This window comes from Eubalaena glacialis, chromosome X (assembly GCF_028564815.1).
Source record: "Eubalaena glacialis isolate mEubGla1 chromosome X, mEubGla1.1.hap2.+ XY, whole genome shotgun sequence".
Taxonomy (NCBI): domain Eukaryota; kingdom Metazoa; phylum Chordata; class Mammalia; order Artiodactyla; family Balaenidae; genus Eubalaena; species Eubalaena glacialis.
The window spans coordinates 137,443,025-137,470,116 of NC_083736.1; the positions used below are offsets into that span (position 1 = coordinate 137,443,025).

Below are 27,092 nucleotides of genomic sequence, written 5' to 3' on the forward strand. Positions count from 1 at the left end.
GCCGGGGGCGGGGCGCAGTGGCAGCGCTTCCCCCGGAGGCGGACGTCAGGGCGCCGAGGTCGGTTGACTGCACGGCCGCCTCTACAGCCGGCGCAGCCCCGGAGACTCGGCCGGACCGCTGTCGCTGCCGCCATGGCTCAGTACAAGGGTGCCGCGAGCGAGGCGGGCCGCGCCATGCACCTGATGAAGAAGCGGGAGAAGCAGCGCGAGCAGATGGAGCAGATGAAGCAGAGGATCGCGGAGGTGCGGGCCGGGCCGGGGCGCTTCGGCGCATGCGCGCGGCCCGCCGCCCGTGGTCTGCTCCCGCCGCCTGGGGTCGCGCGGGGCCCCGGGAAGCGGGAGCAGAGCGCGGGCGGCGAGTGGGGGGTGGGACCCTTGCTCGCCCATCTCTAGCAAGGGGCGGAAATGAGCCGGCGACAGTCTGTTCATCTGTAAAATGGACGCAGAAGGCTGAGAGGAGGTAGGTTGTGACAAGCCTCCAGCAGGAAGGAGCCACACTCAGTGGTTACATTTTTGGCATTGGGGCGACCGTCGAGGGCACAGAGCACTCTTTCTCTGGCCCTTCAGCCCTGAGAGTCAGGCCCAGATCCAATGGATATCAGGAAGGGTGGGCCCCAGCCAATGCACTGGACTCATTCTGGAGCCCTTTCCACGGGACAAAGGCAGGCAGGAAGGTCTGGGGTGCTCGCGGTTCACTAAGGGCTTCAGTGAGTGGCCAATGGCAGTGGGCCGTCAGGAAGGAAGGAGCCCTTCCCTTAGGCCTTTGGGGGCGACTCGGTGGAAGAGGAGGGACTCGGCGCAAGGGGAGAGCAGGCCTTAGGTGCAGTGGCGGCCGCCCGGGCCCAAGGAAGCGGCTGCATGCCGAGGCCCGGTGCTGCCTCGGTTTACACTCGTGCCCCAGCCCCACCGTCTCAGTGCGAACTCAGTGGCGGGACGGAGGTACATTTCTCTGCTGGCCACCTCCTGTGGAGGCTGCTGGCCAGAGAGGGACCTGCTTGGTACCAAGTGGGATGGGACTGGGCTGGAGCGAGGAGGCCTCGTGGGAAGCTGTTGGCAACATCTGGGGCCAAGAGGGAGCAGCATTGCTCGGTGAGGGGCTCGGCCGTCAGCCACCCTCTGCTCCCCTTGTCACTCCTTGCCTTGGGTCTCCAGAGCTTCAGCTTAAGAGCTGGGCGTGAAGAACACCAACGGCAGGGAGGACCCACGGCTCCAGACCACTGAGTGAGCTCTGGTTCCCAGCGGGACCTGTGGAGGGGCCGGAGCAGCGCAGATGGCGCGGGGAAACGGCCCCACTTGGTCCCCTCGGCACTGGAAGAGCCTCTCACAGCCCCGTGGAGCCTTCCATCAGTCAAGGGAAGGGGACGTGTCTTTCCCAAGGTCACATCGTAGTGAGTCTAGGGACACACCTGGGACTAGAACCCAGGTCCCCACTTGCATGGTGGGGTGGCAGGTGGCCCTCACTGCTGCTTTCTCTCCCGGACAGGAGAACATAATGAAATCCAACATTGACAAGAAGTTCTCTGCGCACTACGATGCCGTGGAGGCGGAGCTCAAGTCCAGCACCGTGGGTGAGCAAGGCGCTCGTGTCCCCGCTCCCGGGCTGAGGCCGGCTGCGTGGCCGACTCTGGGTGACCGCCTCTTGCCCCCGCGTCTCCTCACCTCGCAGGTCTTGTGACGCTGAACGACATGAAGGCGAAGCAGGAGGCCCTGGTGAAGGAGCGGGAGAAGCAGCTGGCGAAGAAGGAGCAGTCGAAGGAGCTGCAGCTGTGGGTCGCCTCCTCCCAGCCAGCGGCCTCCCCCTCCGGACGGGGCTCGTGCTTGGAGGCGGGTCGGGCTGGTGCCGCACGTGGAAGGGGAGGGGGACCCTTCGTCATCGTCAGAGCCCTGCCCGTGAACTTGAAGTGCCCCGGGCCAGTAGGACTCCTCTGGGCCTGCGCTGAGTGGGACCCGCACTGAGCACACAGGTGGCTCTGGGTCGGGGAAGGGGCCTCGGGGGTGGGGACATGCATGACGGCCACCCATGCCTTGGCAGGAAGCTGGAGAAGCTGCGCGAGAAGGAGCGCAAGAAGGAGGCCAAGCGGAAGATCTCCAGCCTGTCCTTCACCCTGGAGGAAGAAGACGAGGCAGGCGAGGAGGAGGAGGAGGCGACCATAGACGAGGAGGAGCTGGAGAGGGAAGGTGAGGGCAGGCTGCGGACGGGGCGCGGTCCCGCTGGCAGAGAGCTCTGTCCTGGCTTCTGGCTCTCAAGTGGAGAAGCACATCTACCAACAGCTTCGACGGCCCGCCGCATTCGGGGTCCCGGACCTCACAAGTTGGGGCAGGAGGGAAAGGGCCAAGTCTTCACCATGGCAAAGTTGAGTGGGGGGCTCGCTTTCGGTGGCCGACTGAGTGGGAACCAGCTGTGCGGTCCCTGGGCAGGTGTGTGGGGCTCGTGTGGCTGGGCACCAGACTTAATTCTGTTTGAATAATTTCAGTGTAAATTGACCCAGCCGCAGAAACTAAGCGGCTGCTCACTGGACAGTGCAGGCCTTGCCCAAGGGAACAAGGGGCCACAGGAACGACTCGGGAAGGCTGAGGCCACCACGGAAACCCTTGTGTTTCCTTTTGCTCCAGAGATCACTGCAAAGAAGAGGAAACTGGGGAAGAACCCAGATGTGGACACGAGCTTCTTGCCTGACCGAGACCGGGAGGTAAAGGCGGCCTGACCCCAACCCTGGCAGAGGCTTTTGCTCAGGAAGTGGGGCCCTGCGTGCCCCCCTGGGCAGCCCTGGGCAGCCCTGGGCCTCCCTCCTTTGCTTCTTTCTCTTCTAGGAGGAGGAGAATCGGCTCCGGGAGGAGCTACGGCAGGAGTGGGAAGCCAAGCAGGAGAAGATCAAGAGTGAGGGCTCCTGGAGCGGGATGCACGTGGCCCGGGGCTGGGAGCCACGCCCACTCTCCTGCCAACGCTGCTCTGGGCAGTGCCCCGAGCCCCAGGGAGCTGGCAGGGAGTGGGGACACCGGGGTCTGGAGGCCAAGCGGCAATTCTGTTTTGTAGGCGAGGAGATCGAGATCACCTTCAGTTACTGGGATGGCTCTGGGCACCGGCGCACGGTCAAGGTGACGCTGCGGGGCCTGCGCCCTGTGCCCCACGCCCCTTGCCCCTCGGGCCCGGTCTCCTTTGGACTCGGTGGGAAGGAGCTGTCAATCCCGACAGAGCCCTCAGGCCCCTTGGTGTGGGTGGCCCCTGGGGGTTCGGGGGGAGCAGGGAGGAGGGTTCCGGGCTTCCGTCCTCCCTTCCCAACTCCTCGGTTGGTTTCCCCACACGGTTGCCCTCTCGCCTCTCCTCGGGTCACTCACACAGATGAAGAAGGGCAACACGATGCAGCAGTTCCTGCAGAAGGCCCTCGAGATCCTGCGCAAAGACTTCAGCGAGCTCAGGTGGGGCTGCGCGGCCGTGCGACGGGGTGCTCCGGAATCTGCAGTCTCAGCCCTGGCGCTCGGGACCCCAGGTGGCAGCTGCCGCTCGCGGCACGCTGGGCGCCGCGCTCCTGAGAAGGGGGCCGGGCCCCCTTTCCCATCCCCCTCCCAGCATCGCGGGCCTCTGCCTCCTGGCTCTGGTGCCCCGGTGTCCTTGGCCACCTGCTTCCTGGTCCTTTCTCCCTCAGGTCGGCAGGGGTGGAGCAGCTCATGTACATCAAGGAGGACCTAATCATACCCCACGTGAGTCCCTTCTCTGTCCCCGCAGCCCCGCCTGGGGCTGCGGGGAGGGTCTCGGGCTGTGGCACACCCGGGGGCTTCGAGGGGGGCCCCGCCTGCTCTGGGTCTTCGGCTCAGGTGGGCAGGGCTGGAGCCCAGCTTGCAGGCGGCCGAGGTGGCTCACCTGCCGTCGCTTTCCTGCACTCTGCTCCTAGCACCACAGCTTCTATGACTTCATCGTCACCAAGGCGCGAGGGAAGAGCGGTGAGTGTGCCTGGCCCCGCCCCCCAGCCACTTGCCCGTGTCACAGGGCGGCAGCTGAGGGGGCCTGGCCTCTTGTCTCCTTGTCCCTGCAGGGCCCCTCTTCAATTTTGACGTTCACGATGACGTGCGGCTGCTCAGCGACGCCACCGTGGAGAAGGATGAGGTACGGTGGGCGGGGGCGCCGCGCGGGTAGGAGGGGGCCAGCCGCGTGGCCCTGAGCCCTGAGCTGCAGCGCCCGGCCCTCCTCCCGTCCTCAGTCGCACGCGGGCAAGGTGGTGCTGCGGAGCTGGTACGAGAAGAACAAGCACATCTTCCCCGCCAGCCGCTGGGAGCCCTACGACCCTGAGAAGAAGTGGGACAAGTACACGGTACAGAAGCCCTCGAGCGCTGGGTGGGAGCTGGCCTGGCTGCCCGGCAGGAGGCCCGCCCGGCCCTGCTCAGCTCGCCTTTCCTTCTCTGTGCCCTGTTCCTGCACCAGATCCGGTGATGTGGCAGCAGCGTGGCCCCAGCTCCTCCGGCTCCCTGCGGCCCCCTCCCTACGTCCCCAGGATTCCGGGCGCCCGGCTCCCCGCTCCCGAGACGTGACGGGGCCTGCTCAGCCCCTGCCCCTGGCACTGTTGTTTACCGCCTTTTTCTTTTACGACAAAGAGATACACGCGTCAGAGCTGGAGCACCTGTTGTGCGTTTTATTTTAAAGATTTTTTTTTTTATTGAGGTAAAATTCACATAACATAAAATTCACCGTTGTGACCATTTGAAAGCGTACCATCCAGGGGTACTTAGTACGTTCATAATGTGAATCACCCCGAAAGGAGGCCCCACGTCCATTAGCAGCCGCCCCCCAGCCCCTCGCACCCCCTAGTTTACTTTCTGTCTGTATGGATTTGCCTATTCTGGAAGTTTCACATAAGTGGAGCTATACAATATCTTTGCTGTCTGTGTCTTGCAAGCAAGTGTGTGTTTGGCAGGGGTGGGAGGGTGGAAGGGATATTTGGGATCCACTGGGGCCTCAGCAGGCCCAGCTGTCCCTGCAGCCAGCTCGTCCCCACCGCGGCACCTACATGGGTAGGAAGGGCATTCCCCCCCGTGCTTCCCGCCCAGGACTTTGGGCTCCTTTGTGTCTCCTAGCTGCCCGTTCTATAAGGGACACGGCTGTCCTGTGGCTCCCAGCCACCCTGTAACCCTGTCACAGCATCTCTCCCCAGTCTGGACACGGGAAGGCCGCTGTGGCTGCCCTGTACTCACGGCTTGCCCACCCCACCCACGGCCAGCTCTGCTCAGGCTGCCCTGGGGCTGGTCGCTGTCACGGCCCCAAGGGGGGAACCTGGCTTGGGGGTGCGTGCTCCTGCTTCCTGCCCCGCCTTGGCGGCCAGCTCCCCTGGTTCCCCTGGGCCCGGCTCCGGGAGGCTGAGGAAGGTAAGCTCGCCACCCCTGCTCCCCCCTTATTCCCCTTGCCGGAGACCTGGCAGAGGGGACAGGGGACAGACCCCAGCCGGCAGGGAGCGTCTCAGCTCTGGGTCCGGCCCCACCTCCCTGGCCAGTGTGCAGATCTGACGGTGGTGGTGGGCTTTGCCGGGTGCACAGGCTCTTGTGCCTTCCTCCTTTGTGGCAGGGCCCTCTGTCCTGTTCAGCCGTGGCCTGCGGAGGCCCATCTGGCAGCTAGGAGCTGTCACTGGGCTTCCTTACCCTGTGTCTGGGGCGGGGCCATCCAGGGTCACTTGGAGGAGGGAGGAGGGTAGACTAGGCCTGGGCACCTGGGGCACAGCAGGGAGGGGTGGCCAGGCCTGACCCTGAGTCCTGGATGTGGGGAACAACTCTGAGGAAGTCGATGGGGCTTTTTGTTGGGTTCCAGGAACCCTGGGGAGGGGATCCTCTGGCCTGCGCCAACCCCTCCTGCCCTGTTTGAGAAGCCACCAGAAGAGGAGGCTTCCTCGGGAGAGGGAGCCCCTCAGCCAGCTCACCCAGGACTGGATGATTTGAGGGAGCCGCCTTTGGCCCGGCAGCTTCTGGAAAACAAGCCCCTTGAGGCCCAATCTTGGGTCCTGTCAGGGAAGGAGCTGGTTTTTAGAAACAGCCCTAAGTTGTTGGGAAGTCAGGCTGGGAAGAAGGGAGACGTCTGGGGTCAGGGTCAAGGGGGCAGGGAGACTGTCAGGGGAGGAGACCCCCTTCCCTGTGGCCATTGGAGGGATGGAAAAGACACCATGGTTGGCGGGGCCCAAAGGAGGAGCCCCTTATCCTAAGAAAGGGCTGCGGCAGGGCCAGCTTTCTGCTTGGCGGTCTTGGGCTCCCTACTTCTGCCTGGAGGCCAGCGCAGGCCAGCACTCCTGCCAGGAGGGGCACTGTCGTGCTGGGGGCCCTCTCCTCGGGACCTTGAACTCGTGTGAGTGTGGCGTGTAGGGGAGAGGTCTGGGGGCCGCAGAGGAAAGTTGGGGGCTGCTGGGACAGGTATTATCTGATGCTCTAGAACTACACGAGGTCACTGAGTCCAGTGAGTGGTCACCAAGGTTTCTGGGGACTAGTGTTTGCCGGGGGTGGGCTAGGCGGTGAGAAGAGCAGGTGTGGCGACACAGGCAGGCAGGCTGGAGGTGAGTGGGGTGGAAGGGAGGGAAGGAGAGAGGGGAAGGCGGGGAAGGGAGGAAAGGTCAGAGAGGCAGTGCCGGGAATGAGCGGGAGGGGCAGGGCCAGCTCTTCACCCTCCGGGTCCAGTTGCCCCAACAAAGCATCCACGTTTGTCGCTTAACAATACATCCCCCAGTAGCCTACGTGTCTCTCCAGATCTGTGCATACAGAGCCTCCTCCGTTTTAAATCTTTTTAAAATTGTTTGGCCGCGTCATGCGGCCTGCGGCCTGCGGGATCTTAGTTCCCCAGCCAGGGATGGAACCCGTGCCGCTGCAGTGGAAGTGCCAAGTCCTAACCACTGGACCGCCAGGGAAGGCATAATTAATTTTCCAGACAGCGGCAGACTCCCCCCCAGGCCCCTCCCATTTTGCAGCACCACCACCAGGTGAGGGTCCTGGCTCCCAGGCTTCACGCACAGTGCACTGTCACTCCTCAAGGGGCTGGGGGACATACGCAACCTGAGATGGCACATCTGGTCTCTCACTGTGGGATTTTGTTTTTTATTTTCAATTTTTTTCAGCTGAGGAAAAATTCACATAACATAAAAATAACCATTAACCATTTAAAAATGCACATTTCAGTGGCATTGAGTATATTCGCAATGTTGTGCAACCATCACCTCTATCTACTCCCAGAATATTTTTATCATCTTAAAAGGTGAGAAGAAATGTCTATTGTTTTAGCCACTCAGTTTGTGGAACTTTGTTACAGCAGCCACAGGAAACTTATACGCCTTACTTAGACCACACAGAAAAATGAACTTGACATGGGTTGTAGACCTAAAAGTAAAAGCTAAAACTAAAACTATATATAAATAAAACATGGGGGAAAACCTTTGTGACCTTGGTCTATGCAAAGTTTTCTTGGACAGGAGACTAAAAACAATCATAAAAGGAAAAATTGATAAATTGGACTTCATCAAAAATCCAGGGGCTTCCCTGGTGGTGCAGTGGTTGAGAATCTGCCTGCCAATCCAGGGGACACGGGTTCGAGCCCTGGTCTGGGAAGATCCCACATGCCGCGGAGCAACTGGGCCCGTGAGCCACAATTACTGAGCCTGCGCGTCTGGAGCCTGTGCTCCGCAACAAGAGAGGCCGCGATAGTGAGAGGCCCGCGCACCGCGATGAGGAGTGGCCCCCGCTTGCCGCAACTGGAAAAAGCCCTCGCACAGAAACGAAGACCCAACACAGCCATAAAGAAATTAATAAATTAATAAATTAAATTTAAAAAAAAAAGATTTGAATACACAATGTCACAAAAGACGAATAAGAATGGCAATAGCAACACAACATTGTAAATCAATTATACTCCAATAAAAATTTTTTAAAAGAAAAAAAAAAGAAACGGCAATAGCAAGTGAAAAGATGCTCACCGTCTTCATGGTGACAGCAAGCAGGTGGGCAGCCACCTGGGGCTGGGCAGAGGGGCACCGGCTGCAGAGGGAACCCAGAGGGGCCTCTGGGCTGATGGAAATGGCCTGTATCTTGACTGGAGGGTGGTTATGAGGGGTATGCATTTGTCAAAACTCATTGAACTGTACCCTTAAAGTGGGGTCATTTATTGTCTGTAAATTATACCCCAATAAAGCTCATTTTAAAAGAAAAAAGGAAGAGAAGGCAACTAATGAAACTGGTTACCTAAAGGGGTAGGAGGGAACTGGGTGATAGGGATACGAGAGGGAGTGACGCTCCTCTGGATGTCTCTTCTGATGTAGTTTTGACTTCTGGACACATGTTGCTATTTTACATACTAAAAAAAAAATCAACAGGATGGGGGGAAAAGCTAAAACTGAATACAAATTCTCCCAAGTGTATTTCAAATGAATAACATAGCTATATTAAAAGGAAAGATTTTTCTTTTTTGGCCGTGCTCTGCTTGGCTTGTGGGATCTCAGTTCCCTGATCAGGGACTGAACCTGGGCCACGCAGTGAAAGCCTAACCACTAGGCCACCAGGGAACTCCCATAAAGGGAAATTTTTTTTAAAAGCTACCCAAGGGACTTCCCTGGTGGTTCACTGGTTAAGAATCCATCGTCCAATGTAGGGGATGCGGGTTCGATCCCTGGTCTGGGAACTAAGATCCCATGCGCGGCGCGGCCAAAAAAACAAAAACAAAACCAAAAAACAATAATGGATTACAGTCCATCGAATAAAATCCACATCCCCGAGTCCACACTGATAATGGATATACAGATAGATGAACAGAGGAGCTCTTCCTGACAGGAGAATGCCATGAATGAGTGTAGGAGGGATCATGGAGGGAGAAGAATCACTGTTTTGTAACCATCAGAGGAATCATTGATTTAGGCAAGAATTATCAATGACTGGTGACATTTTGATAAGGAACAGAATATTTACCTAGTTTCAAAGTATCTTCCTACAAGCTACTTTTTACTTACAAAGGGAAAAATAATAACTGTCCACTTGAGAAACTGGCAGTCACCACCTTAACCAAATGCTTAAAGTTCACATGACAGTGAAGGGACAAAACAAGAACACTTGCCTCCTGATAAGAAGCACAGAGAGGGCCTGGTAGCCTCCCAACACCACACAACCCAAATCGCACCTGAGAAAACATCGGACAAATCCAACCTGAGGACGTTCCGCCAAACACCTGGCCTGCACTCTTCAAAAATGTCCATGTCATGAAAGGCCAAGAAAAGCAGAGGAATGTTCCAGATTAAAGGGAACCAAAGAGACATGAGAACGAATGCCACGTGGGATCCTAGACTGGATCCTGGATCAGAAAAAACGTCATGAGGACAATTGGTGAAATTCGAATAAGACCTTAGATAAAATAATATTATCGTATTAACATTAACATTTCTGATGTTGATAGTTATACTTTGGTTATGTAAGAGTCTGTAATAATTATACAGTAATTATGCTGTGGTTATGAAATACAGAGTGAAGTATTCAGGGGTAAAGGGGTAAGCTGTATGCAACTTACTTAGACATAGTTGATAAAAATACTATTTTTATATATAATAAATACATATGCACCCACAAGTGAGAGGGAGAGAGAGAGAGAGAATGAGAGAGAGAATGAGAAAGCAAATGGAACAAAATATGAACTCTTGGTGAATGTCGGATAAGGGTACATGGGAGCTTTCTGTACTAGTCTTACAGCTTTTTTGTAAGTCTGAAATAATTTCAAATTATAAAGTTAAAAAGAAAGCTACCGCTTCTATCCAACATTGACTGGAGGGTGTAGCCAGGGCAATTAGGCAACACAATGAAATAAAAGGCATCCAGGTTGGAAAGGAAGAAGTAAAACTATCTCTATTCTCAGATGACATAATCTTGTATATGCAAAATCCTAATAAATGTTCTAAAAAATATATTAGAGCTAATAAATGAGTTCAGCAAAGTTGCAGGATGAAAGATCATTACACAAAAATCAATTGTACTTCTGTACCGTAGCAATAAACAATTTTGTTTACAATAGCATTATAAAGAATAAAATACTTAGGAATGAATTTAACAATAGAAATGCAAGACTTGTACACTAAACTAGACAATGTCATTGAAAGACAATAAAGAAAACCTGAATAAATGGAAAAATATTTATTTAGTTAGGGTTCTCCAGAGTAACAGAACAGGATACACACACACACACACACACACACACACACACACACACACACACACACACGATTTATTTAGAGGAATTAGCTCATGAGATTGTGAGGGCTGGCAAGGTGGCAAGTCTAAAATTTGTAGGGCAGGTCGGCAAGCTGCAACCTCAAGCAGGACTTCTACATTACAGTCTTGAGGCAGAATATCTATTTCTCCTGGAAACCTCAGTTTTTGCTTTTAAGGCCTTCAATTGACTGGACAAGACTCACCCACATTATGGAGGGTAATCTTTACTTAAAGTCAACCGATTGTCGATGTTGACCACACCTACAAAATTCCTTCACAGCAACACTTAGATGAGAGTTTGATTAAATAACTGCAGACTACAGCCTAGCCAAGTTGAAATTAATACACATAAAGTTAATCATCACATCCCATGCTCATGGATGGAAAGAATCTTGTTAAGACGGCAACACTCTCCAATTGATTTACAGATTCAATTCAATCCCTATCAAACTCTTGCTGGCTTTTTTGCAGAAACTGACAAGCTCATCCTAAAATTCACATGGGGCAGACTGGGAGGACTGCTAAGGGGTATATGGGGGCTTGCTTCAGGGGTCATGAGAACGTTTTGGAATCTGGTAGTGGGGATGGCTGCACAACTTTGTGAATATACTAAAAGTCATTGAATGTTACACTTTACATGAGTGACTTACATGACAGATGAATTATAGGTCAATAAAGCTGTTTAAAAAGAAAAGGAAAAGGAAACCAAGGGAATGAAAACCTCCGATTCAGGGCCGGGGTGGCTGGCTGGGGAAGGGGCCAGGTGTAAATGGCCGACAGCCTCGAGTCCTCGTGCTGGGCATCTGCATGTTATTAGCCGCGGGCCCTCCGGATTAAGGACCGTCAGGGGGAGAGTGTCCTGAGCCAGGACCGCGAGTCCCCGGCTGGTGTGCGCCCTAAGGGTTGGGACAGGGGAGGCCGCGCACCGGCGGCAGGTGGCCCCGGGCGCGCCTCCGAGAGCCGGGGCGGGGTCTGCGCGCGCCCCGGGCCCTAGTGGGGGTGTGGCGCGGGCGCGCGCGGGTCCCAGGGTTGCGGGAGGCGGCGGGCCGGGGCGGGGGATGGCGGGGGAGAGGCGCGCGCCGCGGACGCGGCCATTGCGCGAGGGGGGTCGGCTCGCTGGGTGGGGACCCGGGCCGCTCACGGGGCCCCGGGCTAAGCACTGGGCCTCTCCCGGCCCCAGGGAGGGGCGGCCCCCGCCCGCGAGCCCTGCCGCTCGGCCCTCCCTGGGCGCCCCCGCCCGGCGCGGTGGTACGGTCCGGGTTTAAAAGGCCCTGGCGGCCGCTGGCCGGCCCACTGTGTGGGCGGCGGCGGCGGCGGCGGCGGCGGCGCGGGCGCGCGGGGTGTAGGGCGAGTGGTGCGGCGGCGGGGGCGCGCGAGCGGAGCGGTGTGGGGCTCGAGGGCGCGTCCACGTGGCCGGCGGGCGGCCACCCGGAGCCAGCGGCGGCGGAGGGACAGGTAGGTGGCCTCCATCCCCCGCCGCCCGTGCGGGGCCAGCCTGCTCGGCGGCCCTGGGCTCCGGCAGCGCGGGGGTTCGTCTCGGCCTTTAAGGGGTCGGGCCCTGCCCCTGCCTCTCGGGCGCCGGCCTGACTGGTCCTTCGTGCCCGGCGCCGGTAGGGACGGTCCGTCCGCGGCTAGCCCCCGGCCCGATGGGGACCCTTTGTGGCGGAGGAGCGGCCCCTGCAAGGACTGCTGCGGCGCCTCCATCCACTAGGGTCCCCGTGGATCTGCCGGGGGGGGGGGGGGGAATGTCCCTGGTGGGGGCGGGGCGAGCCGGGCAGGCAGCACCGCGCGGGGCGTTGGGGAGCGGGCGCTAGAGCCGGGTCTTTGCGAGGGTCTGTCCCCACCCTCGGGCTCTGCTGGCAGGGCCGTAGCAGAGAGGCTGGGTGTGCCTGTGATGCCCGAGGCTCCCGGTTACAGGCTGAGGTTTGGGATGGGCACTTGGGCTGCAAATTCTGCCTTTCCAGGTCTCCCTCCCGACCTGTCCCATCCCCATTCTTAGGCCTGTATTCCTGTGCGGTGTGGAGGAGGTGAGGGTGGCATGAGGCCTCCCTTCTCCGTCTTCCTTTCTTCTCTGGCTCTTGCATTAAGGATCCAGGATGCGGACCTGACAAAAGAGCCCCAGAGAGATGATCAGCCTGAGCTGAAACTTTGCAGTTCCAAGCTGGGTCTTCTCCTTGTTCTAGCAAATGCATTTTTCCCCTTTTCCTTGGTTGCTGCCTCGGTTTGGTTCCCCGCACCCTCCCCAAGCTGGGTAACTTGTGTCTCCCTTGGGGCTTGGGCACTGAGAGGGTATCGCTGAGCCCTGCCCCCTTGGCTGCCACGACACTTCTCTGCTGTCTTTGCTGCCTGGAGCTGGCCGAGGGCTGGGTGTGGCCTGGGGGTGAAGACCCAGCCAAGCCCAGTACTGCTCCTGTGGTCCCCCACCCCATCTCCCCAAAGTCTCAGCTGTATTTCAGAATGTTGCTCCCCTTCCATAGGGCTCCTTGGGCCCCCTGCGTCTCCCCTTCCCCAGCTAACGTGTGGATTTGGAGGGAGAGCCGCGCAGGGCTGCCTGTGCCTGAGCAGAGCCTGACTTATGTCTGTCTCTGTGCTTTGCTCTGGGGGCAGGCGACTTGGCTTTGTGTTGCAGCCGGTAGGCTAGATGGCAGGCTCCTCCTGGACGGCCAGCAGACGGAGGACCCTGGGGCGAGGAGGAAGGTGGAAGTGGCAGCCCTGGTTCCCATCTGGTCTCAGGCTTTGACGCCTCAGACCTCTGTCCTGGGGTGGTGTCCTGACACCCCCCCACCAATTTGCGATTGTTCTCTCCCTACCTTTTCTCCTTTCCCCAGCTAGGGTGGGAGGCACGTCTGTGGCCTTGGCTTGCCCACGGTTGGGTTGCTCTTGTGTGTGGCTGGCCACCCTCAGCTCTGGGATCTGGTGTTTGGCTTCTCCTTCCTGGAGGGCCTCCCACCCTGCCTTTCCTAGCATCTGGCTCTGCTGACCCCTTGGGTGTGGCCCAGCTGAGGCGGGGCCTCCTGGCTCCTTTCCAGCAGTGGGTGGGGGATGATTGATGGCCCCCAAGCCTGCCTGCGCTCGCTGCTCACTCGTGTGCCCTGGCGGAGGCCCCTCCTCTCTCCCAGCCGTGGTCGCCATCTGGGGCTCTGGCATGGTGGTGGGCGACTGGCCTCCACCCTCTGTGGCGTGGCTCTTGGCCTGCTGGGGGCCCTAGGCCAGGCAGGGCCGGAGGCGGCTGGGCGCCCTGGGCCGGGGGCCTCTGACCGGCACTCCCTGTCTCTCCTCAGGCCCACCCCCGGGGCAGCCGCCGGCCATGCCCGCCGTCGGCCTCCTCCTGCTGTTCCTCCTTGCCATGGGGCGGGCCCTGGGTGGCAGCACGCCGCCCTTCCCTGCCTTCTCAGTGACGGACACCTCGCTCACCCACCTGGCCGTGCACCGGGTGACCGGGGAGGTGTTTGTGGGCGCGGTGAATCGCGTCTTCAAGCTGGCCCCCAACCTGACCGAGCTGCGGGTCCACGTCACGGGGCCCGTCGAGGACAACGCTCGCTGCTACCCACCCCCCAGCATGCGTGTCTGTGCCCACCGCCTGGCGCCTGTGGACAACGTGAACAAGCTGCTGCTCATCGACTACGCAGCCCGCCGCCTGGTGGCCTGCGGCAGCATCTGGCAGGGCATCTGCCAGTTCCTGCGCCTGGACGACCTCTTCAAGCTGGGCGAGCCCCACCACCGCAAGGAGCACTACCTGTCGGGGGCCCAGGAGCCTGACTCCATGGCGGGCGTCATCGTGGAGCAGGGCCAGGGGCCCAGCAAGCTGTTCGTGGGCACCGCCGTGGATGGCAAGTCTGAGTACTTCCCCACCCTGAGCTCCCGAAAGCTCATCGGCGACGAGGACGGCGCCGACATGTTCAGTCTGGTGGGTGAGCCCGCCCACCTGCTCGGCCTCTCGCGCCGCCGGCTGTCCGGCCCCCGACCCCTGCCCTCCCCTCCCCTCCCTTCTCGCCCCTCTGAAGAGCCAGCTCCCGTGCCCTCCTGCCTTCACTCTGTCCTGGCTCTGCGTCTGGAAGAGCCCTGGTCCCAGAGGGGGCAGGCTGCTGAGGACGGGAGGGCGGGCCGGGTCCCGGGACGGGGCTGCTCAGCCTGCCCTCTGGAGCCTTTCTGGCCTGGGGTCCTGTGACCGCGCGGGTCGGGGGCAGGGAGGTTGTGGGGGAAGCCCCCCGGGGGCCATGTGGTGGGCGCAGGGCCAGGCTGGGTGGCGGGGGCCCAGGGGCCATGGCTGGGGAGGTCGAGGGTGGACCTAGGCCTCGTCCCAGGCTCTGTCCTCCACCCGCTCCCCAGGTGTACCAGGACGAGTTCGTCTCCTCTCAGATCAAGATCCCCTCAGACACGCTGTCCTTGTACCCAGCCTTCGACATCTACTACGTCTACGGCTTTGTGAGCGCCTCCTTCGTGTACTTCCTGACACTGCAGCTGGATACCCAGCAGACACTGCTGGACACGGCGGGCGAGAAGTTCTTCACGTCCAAGATCGTGCGCATGTGCTCGGGGGACTCGGAGTTCTACTCGTACGTGGAGTTCCCCATCGGCTGCTCTTGGCGCGGCGTGGAGTACCGCCTGGTGCAGAGCGCCCACCTGGCCAAGCCCGGCCTGCTGCTGGCCCAGGCCCTGGGTGTGCCGGCCGACGAGGACGTCCTCTTCACCATCTTCTCTCAGGGCCAGAAGAACCGGGCCAGCCCGCCGCGGCAGACCGTCCTCTGCCTCTTCACCCTCAGCAGCATCAATGCCCACATCCGGCGCCGCATCCAGTCCTGCTACCGTGGGGAGGGCACGCTGGCCCTGCCTTGGCTGCTGAACAAGGAGCTGCCCTGCATCAACACCGTGAGCCCTCACCCGCCCCCGCCCCCGCCCCTGCCCGCGGGCTGGGCCCTCTGTCCCTTCCTGGGTCTGCGGGGCTCGGTCTTGGGAACGACAGCTTCGCCCGGGGTCCCCCGCCCCCTGTCATCCCCTCCCTGCCTCTGCTGCTTCTCTTTCCTCCCCGGCCTGCCTTCCCGCCGCCTCTCTTGGTGGGTGTGCTCTCTGTGTGGACCACCCCCTTCTTCTTCCCGACCCTCCCCACCCCGGCCTGCTCCTGCCTGCTCTCCGTCCTCCGCCTCCCTCCTCAGCCCCCGATTTCCCGTGGGGTCCCTCCTAGGACGTGGGGTCTCATTGCCTCTGTCCGGCTGGTGCCCCCCAGCTCTGACTCGTGCGTCCTCCTCCTGTTTCACCAGCCCATGCAGATAAATGGAAACTTCTGCGGGCTGGTGTTGAACCAGCCGCTGGGCGGCCTGCACGTGATCGAGGGGCTGCCCCTGCTAGCCGACAGTACCGATGGCATGGCCAGTGTGGCCGCCTACACCTACCAGCAGCACTCTGTGGTCTTCATCGGCACCCGCGGCGGCAGTCTGAAGAAGGTGAGCCCCGGAACGCTCGGCATGTGGGCAAGAGCGTGCGGATGAGCCCTGCAGCACCTTGGACAGGGCCTGGCCGCTGGGGGAAGGGGGCCTTCCCAGGCTGGGCCCCAGGAGCCCAGCTGTGCTCCACGCACATGCTTGAGTGCCACCGCCCGCCGTGGCCTGAATCGCTGGCTTCCTGTGGCTCTGGGGGCAGAGCGGGCCTATCTCCGGGCCTCCCTGCCGGGAGAGCCGGAGCCGCCGTTGCTGGGTCCTCAGTCGAATGAACGAGGAGACAAATGTGGACCTAACCCTCTTTGCCCTCTTGTCCCCTCGTGGGCACGGGGGCTGCAGCTGCTTCTGTTCCAGGGTGTTCTGAAGGGACAGGAGTCAGGACAACTGCCACATTCTCCTGCTCACCCGGGGGATGCGGGGCTGTCCCTGGGGGAGGTCGGGGGTGGCCGGGGGAAGGTTTGTGAAGGGAGCCACTGAGCTCTTGGGGCCTGGTCTGCTTCCCTCCTGGTCCCCGTTTTGCATTTGTCACAGCTTTATTGGGGTGTAACTGCCGTGTCACACCGCCCCCCCCCCCATTTAAAGCATACACCTCAGTGATTTCAGTAAGTTTGCGGAGTTACTCAAGCATAACCGCTATCTCATTCCGGGATGTTGCCATCATCCTAAAAATCCCTTCCGTTTTAGCTCTCGCGCTTTCCCTGTCCCCCAACTCTAGGCAACGCTCATCTCTGTCTCTATGTCTTGGGAGCCTTTTTGGACTGGCTGTGTCACCCCCAAGGGCCTCCAGGGGGCAGCCTTGGCGTCCTCCTTCCCTGGTCTGTGGGACAAGGGGCCGGCGGGCAGGCTGGGTCCCTGGCTTGAGAATAGGATGCCCGGGCGCGTGGGGTGCTGCTGTGGCGTCAGGTGGCTGGTCTCGTGGCCCAGGTACGGGTCGACAGCTCTCAGGAGGCCCACCTGTATGAGACGGTGCCTGTGGTGGATGGCAGTCCCATACTCCGTGACCTGCTCTTCAGCCCCGACCACCGGCACGTCTACCTCCTGAGCGAGAAGCAGGTGGGCCCACGGCAGGTGGGGGGGGGGGTGGGGGCAGGACGGGTTGGGGGACGGGTGCTGACACGGCTGCCCCCAGGTGAGCCAGCTCCCGGTGGAGACCTGCGAGCAGTACCCAAGCTGTGCGGCCTGCCTGGGCTCGGGGGACCCGCACTGCGGCTGGTGCGTGCTGCAGCACAGGTGAGGAGCCGCCCAAGTGCCCACTCCCCCCAGCTGCGCCCCTGTGGCCTCCCCCTCCCTGCCCTTCTACTTTCTCCAGCTAACGAGGGGAACCTCTATCCCGAGTGACATCCCTCGGACCCCAGGGGGTGAGGCCGAGGCATGCGCTTGCCTGGTGCCGTGGGCTGGGCTGGCTGTCCCCTTCGTCCCCCCCAGGCCCCCGCTGCACTCCCGCTCCGGGCCTTGCTGGGGCAGCGGTGGGATGGGCCTGGCCTGACCCCGCGCAGATGCTGCCGCCATGGGGCCTGTCCAGGCGCCTCGGCCCTGCATGGCTTCGCCAAGGAGCTGAGCAAGTGTGTCCAGGTGCGGGTCCGGCCCAACAACGTGTCAGTGACATCGCCTGGGGTGCAGGTGAGTGGTGCGGGGGGTGCAGGTGTAGAGGCCCGTGCACACGTGCCGGGGGTGCGCCCAGCTCTGAGCCCTCTGCTTCCCCCAGCTGACCGTGGCCATAAGCAACGTGCCGGACCTCAGTGCGGGCGTGAGCTGCGCCTTCGAGGAGGTGACCGAGAGCGAGGCCGTCCTGCTGCCCTCTGGAGAGTTACACTGTCCATCGCCTTCCCTGCAGGAGCTCCGGGCTCTCACCCGGGGGCACGGTCAGTGGCTGGGCTGCTGGGGGCAGGGGTGCTCTCTGTCCGCGACTCACGCGTCGCTCCCCTGGGCTCGCTGCAGGGGCCACGCGCACCGTGCAGCTGCAGCTGCTCTCCAAGGAGAGCGGCGTGAGGTTTGCCGGGGCCGACTTTGTCTTCTACAACTGCAGCGTCCTCCAGTCGTGAGTACTGGCCCTCCCGACCCCCGTCCCCGTGTCTCTGTTGCTCGCGGTGTCGTGTGGGCCTCAGGCGGGCCCTGGTGCCTTTTGCCTTTGGTTCCCCATGTGTCCCACAGGAGGGACGGTGAGGGGCCAGGCCCGGTCTTCTCCGTGATTTCTGAAGCCCCTCCCCTCCAGGTGCATGTCCTGCGTCGGCAGCCCTTACCCCTGCCACTGGTGTAAGTACCGCCACGTGTGTACCAGCCACCCCCATGAGTGCTCCTTCCAGGAGGGCAGGGTCCACAGCACCGAGGTGAGGCGGGCGCCACACGCGAGGGGGCCGGGCTCTGCGCGGGCCGGCCCCTGGCTTTTCTGCCTTCGGTCTTGGGGTTTTCTCGGAGCCCCCTTAACCGGGGGCCGGCCCAGCTGGCTGATGGGCGTTCTCCCCTCAGGGCTGCCCTGAGATCCTGCCCAGTGGGGACCTCCTGATCCCAGTAGGCGTCATGCAGCCTCTCACCCTGCGGGCCAAGAACCTGCCGCAGCCCCAGTCGGGCCAGAAGAACTACGAGTGCGTGGTCCGGGTGCAGGGGCGGCAGCAGCGGGTGCCTGCCGTGCGCTTCAACAGCAGCAGCGTGCAGTGCCAGAACGCCTCGGTGAGGCCCACCCGCCCCGCCTCCCTCGGGGGTCCAGGCTGTGCGGGGCTGGGCGTGGTGCAGATCTGTGCCCAGCAGACTGTTCTAGAAGCCTCAGCTGACCGTGGCGAGGGACCTTCTGAGTCTTCTGCTGGGGATTTCTGAGCTGGGGGAGGGGCGGTCTGTGCACCTTCGCTGGGGTCACGCGGGTCCCCCTCCCCCAGTATTCCTATGAAGGTGATGAGTATGGTGACACCGAGCTGGACTTCTCCGTGGTCTGGGATGGAGATTTCCCCATCGACAAGCCCGCTACCTTCCGAGGTGAGCGGCGGGATGGGGCTGAGGAGCTCGCCTCCTGGGGCGGAGAAGGCACGTGCTGGGGCCGGGCCCACAGCGGGACCCTTCGTAGCTGCTCCCCAGCGGTGCCCTCTGTGCCCACAGCCCTCCTGTACAAGTGCTGGGCGCAGCGGCCCAGCTGTGGCCTCTGCCTCAAGGCTGACCCTCGCTTCAACTGTGGCTGGTGCATCTCGGAGCATAGGTGCCAGCTGCGGGCCCACTGCCCGGCCCCCAAGACCAACTGGATGCACCCGAACCAGAAGGGCGCTCGCTGCAGCCACCCCCGCATTGCCCAGGTCGGCCTCCCCACCACCCACCGCCCTCTGGGTACCCACTGCCTCGGCTCACCCTCCCGCCTCCCCTCCTGCTCCGCAGATCCACCCGCTCATGGGGCCCAAGGAGGGAGGCACCCGGGTCACCATCGTGGGCGAGAACCTGGGCCTCACCTCCCGAGACGTGGGCGTGCGGGTGGCCGGCGTGCGCTGCAACTCCATCCCCGCCGAGTACGTCAGTGCCGAGAGGTGAGTGCGGCTGTGCGGGCGCTGGGCCTCCCCCCCGGCCTGTGGCCGGGCGCCCGGGCCTGACCTCCGAGCCGACCCGACCCCTAGGATCGTGTGTGAGATGGAGGAGTCTCTGGTGCCCAGCCCGCCACCGGGGCCCGCGGAGCTCTGCGTCAGCGACTGCTCGGCTGACTTCCGCACGCAGTCTGAGCAGCTCTACAGCTTCGTGGTGCGTGGCTGCCCGCCCCCTTCCCTCTCGCGCGCCTTCCTGGCAGGGGCTGTGGCCCGGCCCTGCTGGGCGCCCGCTGTCTCCCCGCTCCCCTCAGGGCTGCTTCTCCCGTAGACGCCCACGTTCGACCGCGTGAGTCCCAGTCGGGGCCCAGCCTCGGGGGGCACGCGAATCACCATTTCCGGCCATTCTCTGGACGCCGGCAGCAGAGTCACAGTGACCATGAGGGACGGCGAGTGCCAGTTCGTGAGGTGAGTGTTGCACATGGGGGCCGCGGGGCCGGCAGGGGGCAGCCCTGGGCGGCCCACTCCAAGTCCCCGCTTGCTGACATAGGAGGGATGCTGAAGCGATCGTGTGCATCTCGCCTGTCTCCACCCTGGGCCCGAGCCAGGCCCCCATCACCCTGGCCATCGACCGCGCCAACGTCTCCAGTCCCGGCGTCCTCTACACCTACACCCAGGACCCCACCGTCACTCGCCTCGAGCCCACCTGGAGCATCATCAAGTAAGGCCCTCGGGAGAATGGGGCCTGGCTGGCAGAGGGGAGGCTGGGGGCCAGGTCCTTGACTGCCCGGCCTGGGCCTCGCCTGGTGACCTGGTGACCCAGGGTCGGGGGGGCCCTGGGCTCCCATGGCAGCCTCGATAACGCTCCAGGGCTGGGCTCAGGGTGGTGAGGAAGCCTGAGGCCCCTCACCCCCGTCCCTAGTGGAAGCACCGCCATCACCGTGAGTGGGACCCACCTGCTGACGGTCCAGGAGCCCCGGGTCCGGGCCAAGTACCGAGGCATCGAGACCACCAACGTGAGTGCCAGCTGCCGCCATCCCACCCCTGACCCCCTGCCCGCTGTGGCCTCACGTGCTGGGCTGCCCACCTTTGTCCCCACAGACGTGCCAGGTGATCAACGACACCGCCATGCTGTGTAAGGCCCCCGGCATCTTCCTGGGGCGGCCCCAGCCGCAGGCCCAGGGTGAGCACCCTGACGAGTTCGGCTTCCTGCTGGACCACGTGCAGACGGCCCGTTCCCTCAACCGGTCCTCCTTCACCTACTACCCCGACCCCAGCTTCGAGCCACTCGGGCCCTCTGGGGTCCTGGACGTCAAACCTGGCTCCCACATAGTGCTGAAGGTGCCGGTGTGGCGGGCGCCTAGGGCGGGAGGGGCGGGGCGTTGGGGAGCCTGGCCAGCAGCGCTCTCCATCTGCAGGGCAAGAATCTGATCCCCGCGGCGGCCGGCAGCTCCCGCCTCAACTACACGGTGCTGATCGGGGGCCAGCCGTGCACGCTCACCGTCTCGGACACGCAACTCCTGTGTGACTCCCCCAGCCAGACGGGCCGGCAGCCGGTCATGGTGGGTAGGGGGCAGGGAGGCCGCCAGAGCAGCCTGGGGCGGGGGTGGGGGTCAGCTGACGGCGCCTGTCCCTGCAGGTGCTGGTGGGCGGCCTGGAGTTCTGGCTGGGCACCCTGCACATCACGGCCGATCGGGCGCTGACCCTGCCGGCTGTGGTGGGGCTGGCGGCGGGGGGCGGGCTCCTACTGCTGGCCATCACCGCCGTGCTGGTCGCCTACAAACGCAAGACTCAGGATGCCGACCGCACGCTCAAGCGCCTCCAGCTCCAGATGGACAACTTGGAGTCCCGGGTGGCCCTGGAATGCAAGGAAGGTGCCTGCATGGGGGTGGGGGGTGGGGGTGGGGCAGGCGGCAGGGGCTCCCTCCTCCCTCGCTGCTCACTCTCCCTCGCCGGCCCTCCCCAGCCTTCGCTGAGCTGCAGACAGACATCAACGAGCTGACAAACCACATGGATGGCGTGCAGATCCCCTTCCTGGACTACCGGACCTACGCCGTGCGCGTGCTCTTCCCGGGCATCGAGGCCCACCCAGTGCTCAAGGAGCTGGATGTGAGTGCCCCCTGTTGCCTGCCCATGCCCTGTCACCCCCAGGGCCGCCTGCACCCTCTGAGATGCCCTGTCCCCCCCCCGCCCCCAGACACCCCCCAACGTCGAGAAGGCCCTGCGTCTCTTTGGGCAGCTGCTGCACAGCCGCGCCTTCGTGCTCACCTTTATCCACACTCTGGAGGCTCAGAGCAGCTTCTCCATGCGCGACCGTGGCACCGTGGCCTCGCTCACGATGGTGGCCCTGCAGAGCCGCCTCGATTACGCCACGGGGCTCCTCAAGCAACTGCTGGCGGACCTCATCGAGAAGAACCTCGAGAGCAAGAACCACCCAAAGCTGCTCCTGCGCAGGTACTTGGGGCCCCCTCCGCCAGCCCTGCCCCTCCCCTGGGAGGCCCAGCCCTGCCCGGCCAGGGCCCCAGCACCCCTTTCACCCTAGGACCGAGTCGGTGGCTGAGAAGATGCTCACCAACTGGTTCACCTTCCTGCTGCATAAGTTTCTGAAGGTGCGTGCGCTCGAAGGGCAGGCGGGGGGCGAGGGGATGTGCGGAAGCAGTCGGCCACAGGCGGGCGGCAAGCTGTGTCCCGGCCCTGGCTGCAGGAGTGCGCCGGGGAGCCGCTTTTCCTGCTCTACTGCGCCATCAAGCAGCAGATGGAGAAGGGCCCCATCGACGCCATCACGGGCGAGGCGCGCTACTCCCTGAGCGAGGACAAGCTCATCCGCCAGCAGATCGACTACAAGACGCTGGTGAGCGGGGGGCCAGGTGGGCAGGGTATCGGGCCTGAGGGGACGCCTCACCCAGGACCCGCCCTGTGGTCCCCCTCGCCCTCAGACCCTGCACTGTGTGTGCCCGGAGAGCGAGGGCAGCGCTCAGGTCCCGGTGAAGGTTCTCAACTGTGACAGTATCACCCAGGCCAAAGACAAGCTGCTAGATGCTGTGTACAAGGGCATCCCCTACTCTCAGCGCCCCAGAGCTGAGGACATGGACCTAGGTGAGGCCCCTGCCCTCTCCTCCTGGCCCCCCCCCCACCTCCTGTGGCCGCGTTACCTTGGCTGGCGTTCACTCTCCCCACCTGAGCTCTGTCCTCTGAGGGCAGTGGGCCCAGGGTCCCAGGGGACGCGGAGCAGGCCCTCAGAGCTGCCTGTGGCCCGCAGAATGGCGCCAGGGCCGCATGGCCCGCATCATTCTCCAGGACGAGGATGTCACCACCAAAATCGAGTGTGACTGGAAGAGGGTCAACTCACTGGCCCACTACCAGGTGAGGAGCCGGAGGTCCACTCACGCCCAGGGCCCCTGGGAGCCATGGCCCTGCCCCTCCCCTCTCTGGCCCCCGCATCACAGGCCCCCCTCGGGGAGCCGCGGGAGCTGCCCCACACGTGCCCTGCCGGGCCGGGGTAGGCGGTGGCTCAGGCCCCTTGGCTTCTCGGCCTCCTGCATTGCCCCCCTCTCTGTCTCTGGGATCTGCAGGTGACAGACGGTTCCTTGGTGGCACTGGTGCCCAAACAAGTGTCAGCCTACAACATGGCCAACTCCTTCACCTTCACCCGCTCTCTCAGCCGTTATGGTAGGCGTCCTCAGTGTGGGGTCTCTGCTGGCCCCGTGCCCTGCGAGGCTGTGTCGGCCGTCGCGGGGAACCCCCAGCCCCACCCCGTCTGAGCAGCCAGCTGGGCTCCGGCGGCCCCCCTGGACCCTGCTCTCAGGAGGTCTCTAGTTCCTTAGAGCCTAGAATGCGGTGGGCCTGTGAGAGCAGACGGGCCCCCTCGGCCTGCAGGGCTCCCGGGATGGAGGGGAGCGAGAGCCACGGCGATGGCTGGTGTGGCCCCACTGGCCTAAGGGGCACACCACCCTCTGCCCCAGAGAGCTTGCTCCGCACGGCCAGCAGCCCTGACAGCCTCCGCTCTCGGGCACCCATGATCACGCCTGACCAGGAGACGGGCACCAAGCTGTGGCACCTGGTGAAGAACCACGACCACGCCGACCACCGAGAGGGAGACCGAGGCAGCAAGATGGTCTCGGAGATCTACCTGACGCGGCTGCTGGCCACCAAGGTGTGGGCCTGCCCCGCGCCACCCTGGCCTTCGTGCACGTGCCTTCTAGCCCGGCCTTGGCCCTGGGGTTGGCCCGGGCTGCCCGGGGAAGGGGCCACTGGATTGTTCCAACCCCAAGGGACTTGCTCAACGCCTTTGCTACGGGAACTGCCACCCTGAGGTCGAGGCCAAGCTTGCCTGAAGGGTGCTGGCCGAGCAGGGAAGCCCTGCTCGTTGTCAAGCCTCTCCGTCCTCGTCTGTCCTGCCGTGGGGACGTCCCGCCCTGGCTCCCCGTCAGCTGGTGTCCTTGCTGCGCCCCTGCAGGGCACACTGCAGAAGTTCGTGGATGACCTCTTCGAGACCGTGTTCAGCACGGCGCACCGGGGCTCGGCCCTGCCCCTGGCCATCAAGTACATGTTCGACTTCCTGGACGAGCAGGCCGACCAACGGCAGATCAGCGATCCCGACGTGCGCCACACCTGGAAGAGCAACTGGTACTGCCGTGCACCGGCCCTCGGGCGGGGGCGTGAGGAGGCTTGGCTGGGGCTCGGGGACCACAGTCAGGACGCCGGCGGGGGCTTGGCTGGTCACCCTGGCAGGAGAGGACAGCGGCCTGGCACTGGCGGTGCCGCCGAGCACAGAGAGCAAGTGCATGTGATTCCGCAGGCGGGCTCTGCCGGGGCTTCAGGCGGCTGGGATGTGGGTAGTGTGGCCAGCACCCAGAGGTGCCCTTGGCCCTCAGGGCCTTGCTGCTCAGCTGGTGATACCGCTGACACAGGGCAGACATAACCGGAAGCCCGGTCCAGGGCTTAGCCCTGCGAGGGCGGCGCGTTGAAACTCACTGAGGACGGAAGACCGTTCACTGTGACTTCTCACTGCTTGAAGTCAGGCAGAAAATTAAAGAAAAGGCTGCTACCTCTCAGTGCGTCACTCTTGCCGCCTGTGGGCCTGCGGAGGTGAGCGCGGACGGGAGGGTGTGCGCGGGGAGATCGGGGAGCTGCGGGCCTTTGTCCCTCTGTCCAGCCTGCCCCTGCGCTTCTGGGTGAACGTGATCAAGAACCCGCAGTTCGTCTTCGACATCCACAAGAGCAGCATCACGGACGCCTGCCTGTCGGTGGTGGCCCAGACCTTCATGGACTCCTGCTCCACGTCCGAGCACCGCCTGGGCAAGGACTCCCCCTCCAACAAGCTGCTCTACGCCAAGGACATCCCCAACTACAAGAGCTGGGTGGAGAGGTGGGCCCCAGTGTGTGGGGGGAGGCGGGGCCGGGACCCCAGGGGACGCGGCTGCTGGGCGAGGGGGCAGGAGCTGCGCCGCCACGGGCTGGCTCCTCTTCGGGAAGGGCTGGCTTCAGGAAGAAGGCCCGGAGGCTGGCCTGGCAGCCAGGCCAGGGGCTTTGGCTTTTGTGGCGCCTGCTGGCACGACCTCCTCGGGGTCCCAACAGGTACTACCGGGACATAGCCAAGATGGCGTCCATCAGCGACCAGGACATGGACGCGTACCTGGTGGAGCAGTCCCGTCTCCACGCCAGTGACTTCAACGTCCTGAGCGCGCTCAGTGAGCTCTACTTCTACGTTACCAAGTACCGCCAGGAGGTGCGTGCCACCCCCTCCGGCCCCTGCTCTTTGGCTCTGAGGGTACTCCTGGTGGCAGAGGCAGGGGCGTGGTGGGGGTCAGCGAGCCCAGCTCTTGGATTCCTCACAGTTCCTCCCCCAGCCAGGCCCTTAAGGTGGCACAGGTGACACTCTGTAGATGCTGGGATTTGAGGGACCCAGTAGAGAAGCCACTGGCTGGAGCGCAAAGCTCTGGTCCGGCAGAAGTTAGGGGCCGGGAGCACACGGAGGGCTGGGTTGCCGATGGGCTGGGGCCAGAGGTGGGCGGGGTCAGCCCACCTGCCTGGTTTGTGGCTGGAGAGTCGGGGAAGACAGATGCGCCCGCTCCGGGGTTGGATTCCTGGCTGGAGATAAGAATGGGTGGGCCCGGACAGGGCCCCGAGCCTGGATGAGCTCCCCAAGGGGGGCCACGGGCAGCTGGAGAGGGAGACGTGGCCCAAGCACTGAGCCCTGGGACACTCAAGAGGTGGCAGAGAAGAGGGGGGACCGGCTGCAGAGTCTGAGGAGGCTCGGGAGGGGCCCCCGAGTGCCAGACGGGTCCTGGAACACGCGTGAGGACCCCCCCACCCCCGCCCTGGGCGTCAGGGAGGAGGGAGCAATGGGCTGTGTCGGGTGCTGCCCATGGTTAAGGGAGGTGAGGCCCGAGATCGCGGAGACCTGGGTGAGAGAGGTCTGGGGTGGAGGTGGGGGTTAGGAGGGGACGGGAAATGGGGGCCTCCAGTCCAGACCACCCTTTGGGAGGCGCTGTGTGCCGGCCGTGGAAAGGAGGGGAAGAGGGCTGTGCAGTCGGAGGAGGGGTTGGGGTCAAGGAGGAGCTGGAGGCCCTTTCGGAGGCCAGAGGCTGGGCCCCTCCCACGCGCCCAGGGCCCCGGCCCGGAGGGGTACGCTGAGGCCCGAGGGAGGGGCGAGCCCACGCCGGGGAAGGGGGTGCAGCGGCGGGGGGGGGGGGGGGCTTGGCCAGGAGGAGCCCGCCCCTCAAGAGCCCAGCTCGGGGCCTCTTCCCGCAGGTTCTCACCGCTCTGGACCGAGATGCCTCTTGCCGGAAGCAGAAGCTGCGCCAGAAGCTGGAACAGATCATCGGCCTCGCGTCCAGCAACAGCTGAGGGAGGCGGACCCCGTGAGGACGGGGCTTCTCAGTCCTGAGCCGTCCTCCCGTGCAGAGGGGCGTCTCCCGCCTGGGTCCCGGGGCTGAGCCCTGGATCGGGTGGCATGAGGTCACCGGGCCAAGATGCCCTGGGCACAGCCGGGCCCCCGTCATTAGTGCCTTGCTTTGGGCCCTGCGTGGGGAGGGGGTGACCGGACCAAGCCCCCCACCCCGGCAGCAGCAATACCCCCGCCCTCCCACCCTCGTGCCGGGGGTTGTGGTCGCCCCTGCCCTCCTTGCTATTTATACCCCAACCACCTATTTATTTAATTTATCTCCACCTCACCGTCGTCTCCATCTGTAAATACGCGCCCCCTCCTCCCCCACCCCCCGGAGGTTGCCAGCCTCACTCACCTTCTCTCCTTGAGTCCTCCCGGCTCCCTTGTGACAGGGTCAGCCTTGGCCTAGCCTCTGGCCCCGCCCCCTTGCCCTGGCTGGCCCCACCCATGCCGAGGACGGGGCCTCGGCACCAGCAGCCCTTGGGGCGGGTGAGGCACCGAAGTTGCCCTCGGACGGTGGCTCGGCCAAGGGGTCCCCCTGCGGCCACCGCAGCAGCCCCTCCAGACTTCTCGGGCCGGGACTGTACCCCCTCCCAGGGCCCCGTTCTCTCTCAGCGCCTGGAGAGCTTGAACCAGGCTCCTGCCAGGGCGTGAGCTGGGCCTGGGGGCACTGAACTCCCCATCTCCGGGCCCTGCTGCCAAACCCCCTCGGTGTGGTTTGCGCGTCCGGACCCCTCATCCTCCGCTGCCCTGTCCTGCGCCCGCCCCGAGGGGCAGAGGCGGCAGTGCCTTACTCCTTTGTCCTTCTGCCTCCTCGGAGGAATCTGGCCCCGGCCCGCACTCCTGGAAACCCACTTGGCCCCTTTTTCTCTTTTTTGCATGAGGTTTTCTTTGTCCTTGTAATTTTTTTTCCTAATTAAATGTTGAGAAATGGACGCAGCGTGTGGCTTTGTCCTCAGGGCAGGTGGCTGCTCCCCGAACGAACGTGGAAGCAGGTGGGGAGGCTGTCGGACTCTGCATGAGCTGCTCGCCCTTGATGGGGGGGAAGGGTGACACGTTGCAGGGTTTCTG

At 62.9% G+C, this 27,092-nt stretch overlaps 3 protein-coding genes across 5 annotated transcripts; 2 read left to right on the plus strand and 1 right to left on the minus strand.

Annotated features, from left to right (window-relative positions):
• Positions 1–16: 16 nt before the first annotated feature.
• Positions 17–4,609, plus strand: FAM50A (family with sequence similarity 50 member A). Its single transcript, XM_061177897.1, has 13 exons — positions 17–243; positions 1,484–1,568; positions 1,667–1,766; positions 2,033–2,178; positions 2,614–2,690; positions 2,812–2,878; positions 3,035–3,096; positions 3,341–3,417; positions 3,645–3,699; positions 3,891–3,939; positions 4,032–4,102; positions 4,197–4,307; positions 4,418–4,609. The coding sequence occupies exons 1-13, from the start codon at positions 133–135 to the stop codon at positions 4,424–4,426; spliced, it is 1,020 nt and encodes a 339-aa protein (XP_061033880.1). The 5' UTR covers positions 17–132; the 3' UTR covers positions 4,427–4,609.
• Positions 4,610–5,621: 1,012 nt separating this feature from the next.
• LOC133081954 (basic proline-rich protein-like) lies at positions 5,622–11,907 on the minus strand. Its single transcript, XM_061178261.1, has 5 exons — positions 11,364–11,907; positions 11,130–11,319; positions 7,932–7,992; positions 6,232–6,345; positions 5,622–5,693 (listed from the first exon to the last, which is right to left on the minus strand). Exons 1-5 carry the CDS (start codon positions 11,905–11,907, stop codon positions 5,622–5,624), a joined length of 981 nt encoding a protein of 326 aa, XP_061034244.1.
• On the plus strand, positions 11,571–26,939 carry PLXNA3 (plexin A3). 3 transcript variants are annotated; one of them, XM_061178285.1, is made up of 33 exons: positions 11,571–11,658; positions 13,485–14,110; positions 14,533–15,072; positions 15,462–15,644; positions 16,563–16,691; positions 16,768–16,868; positions 17,135–17,258; positions 17,344–17,500; positions 17,577–17,676; positions 17,851–17,965; positions 18,105–18,305; positions 18,509–18,605; positions 18,726–18,916; positions 18,996–19,141; positions 19,229–19,349; positions 19,464–19,600; positions 19,683–19,853; positions 20,055–20,148; positions 20,234–20,473; positions 20,551–20,694; positions 20,772–21,006; positions 21,099–21,241; positions 21,330–21,586; positions 21,675–21,741; positions 21,837–21,983; positions 22,069–22,228; positions 22,392–22,495; positions 22,705–22,801; positions 23,095–23,285; positions 23,589–23,758; positions 24,288–24,500; positions 24,710–24,860; positions 25,886–26,939. In XM_061178285.1, the coding sequence occupies exons 2-33, from the start codon at positions 13,511–13,513 to the stop codon at positions 25,979–25,981; spliced, it is 5,622 nt and encodes a 1,873-aa protein (XP_061034268.1). In that variant the 5' UTR covers positions 11,571–11,658; positions 13,485–13,510; the 3' UTR covers positions 25,982–26,939. The 3 variants fall into 3 exon arrangements, with proteins under 3 accessions (XP_061034268.1, XP_061034267.1, XP_061034269.1); XM_061178284.1 differs by having other exon boundaries at positions 18,509–18,916; XM_061178286.1 differs by lacking the exons at positions 23,589–23,758; positions 24,288–24,500; positions 24,710–24,860; positions 25,886–26,939 and having other exon boundaries at positions 23,097–23,211.
• The last annotated feature ends 153 nt before the right edge of the window (positions 26,940–27,092 follow it).

Bases quoted from the DNA above. Each gene is read 5' to 3' on its own strand.
- FAM50A (XM_061177897.1), top strand. From the start codon at position 133: ATGGCTCAGTACAAGGGTGCCGCGAGCGAGGCGGGCCGCGCCATGCAC. The intron at 1,569-1,666 runs GTGAGCAAGGCG...CTCACCTCGCAG, and splicing joins GCTCAAGTCCAGCACCGTGG to GTCTTGTGACGCTGAACGAC. The intron at 3,700-3,890 runs GTGAGTCCCTTC...CTCTGCTCCTAG, and splicing joins AGGACCTAATCATACCCCAC to CACCACAGCTTCTATGACTT.
- LOC133081954 (XM_061178261.1), bottom strand. From the start codon at position 11,907: ATGGAGGCGCCGCAGCAGTCCTTGCAGGGGCCGCTCCTCCGCCACAAA. The intron at 11,320-11,363 runs GTGCTTAGCCCG...GTCCCCACCCAG, and splicing joins CTGGGGCCGGGAGAGGCCCA to CGAGCCGACCCCCCTCGCGC. The intron at 6,346-7,931 runs GTGAGCATCTTT...TGCGGCCCCCAG, and splicing joins TTGCTGTCACCATGAAGACG to ACCTCTCCCCTACACGCCAC.
- PLXNA3 (XM_061178284.1), top strand. From the start codon at position 13,511: ATGCCCGCCGTCGGCCTCCTCCTGCTGTTCCTCCTTGCCATGGGGCGG. The intron at 16,692-16,767 runs GTGGGCCCACGG...GGCTGCCCCCAG, and splicing joins ACCTCCTGAGCGAGAAGCAG to GTGAGCCAGCTCCCGGTGGA. The intron at 17,259-17,343 runs GTGAGTGGTGCG...TGCTTCCCCCAG, and splicing joins TGACATCGCCTGGGGTGCAG to CTGACCGTGGCCATAAGCAA.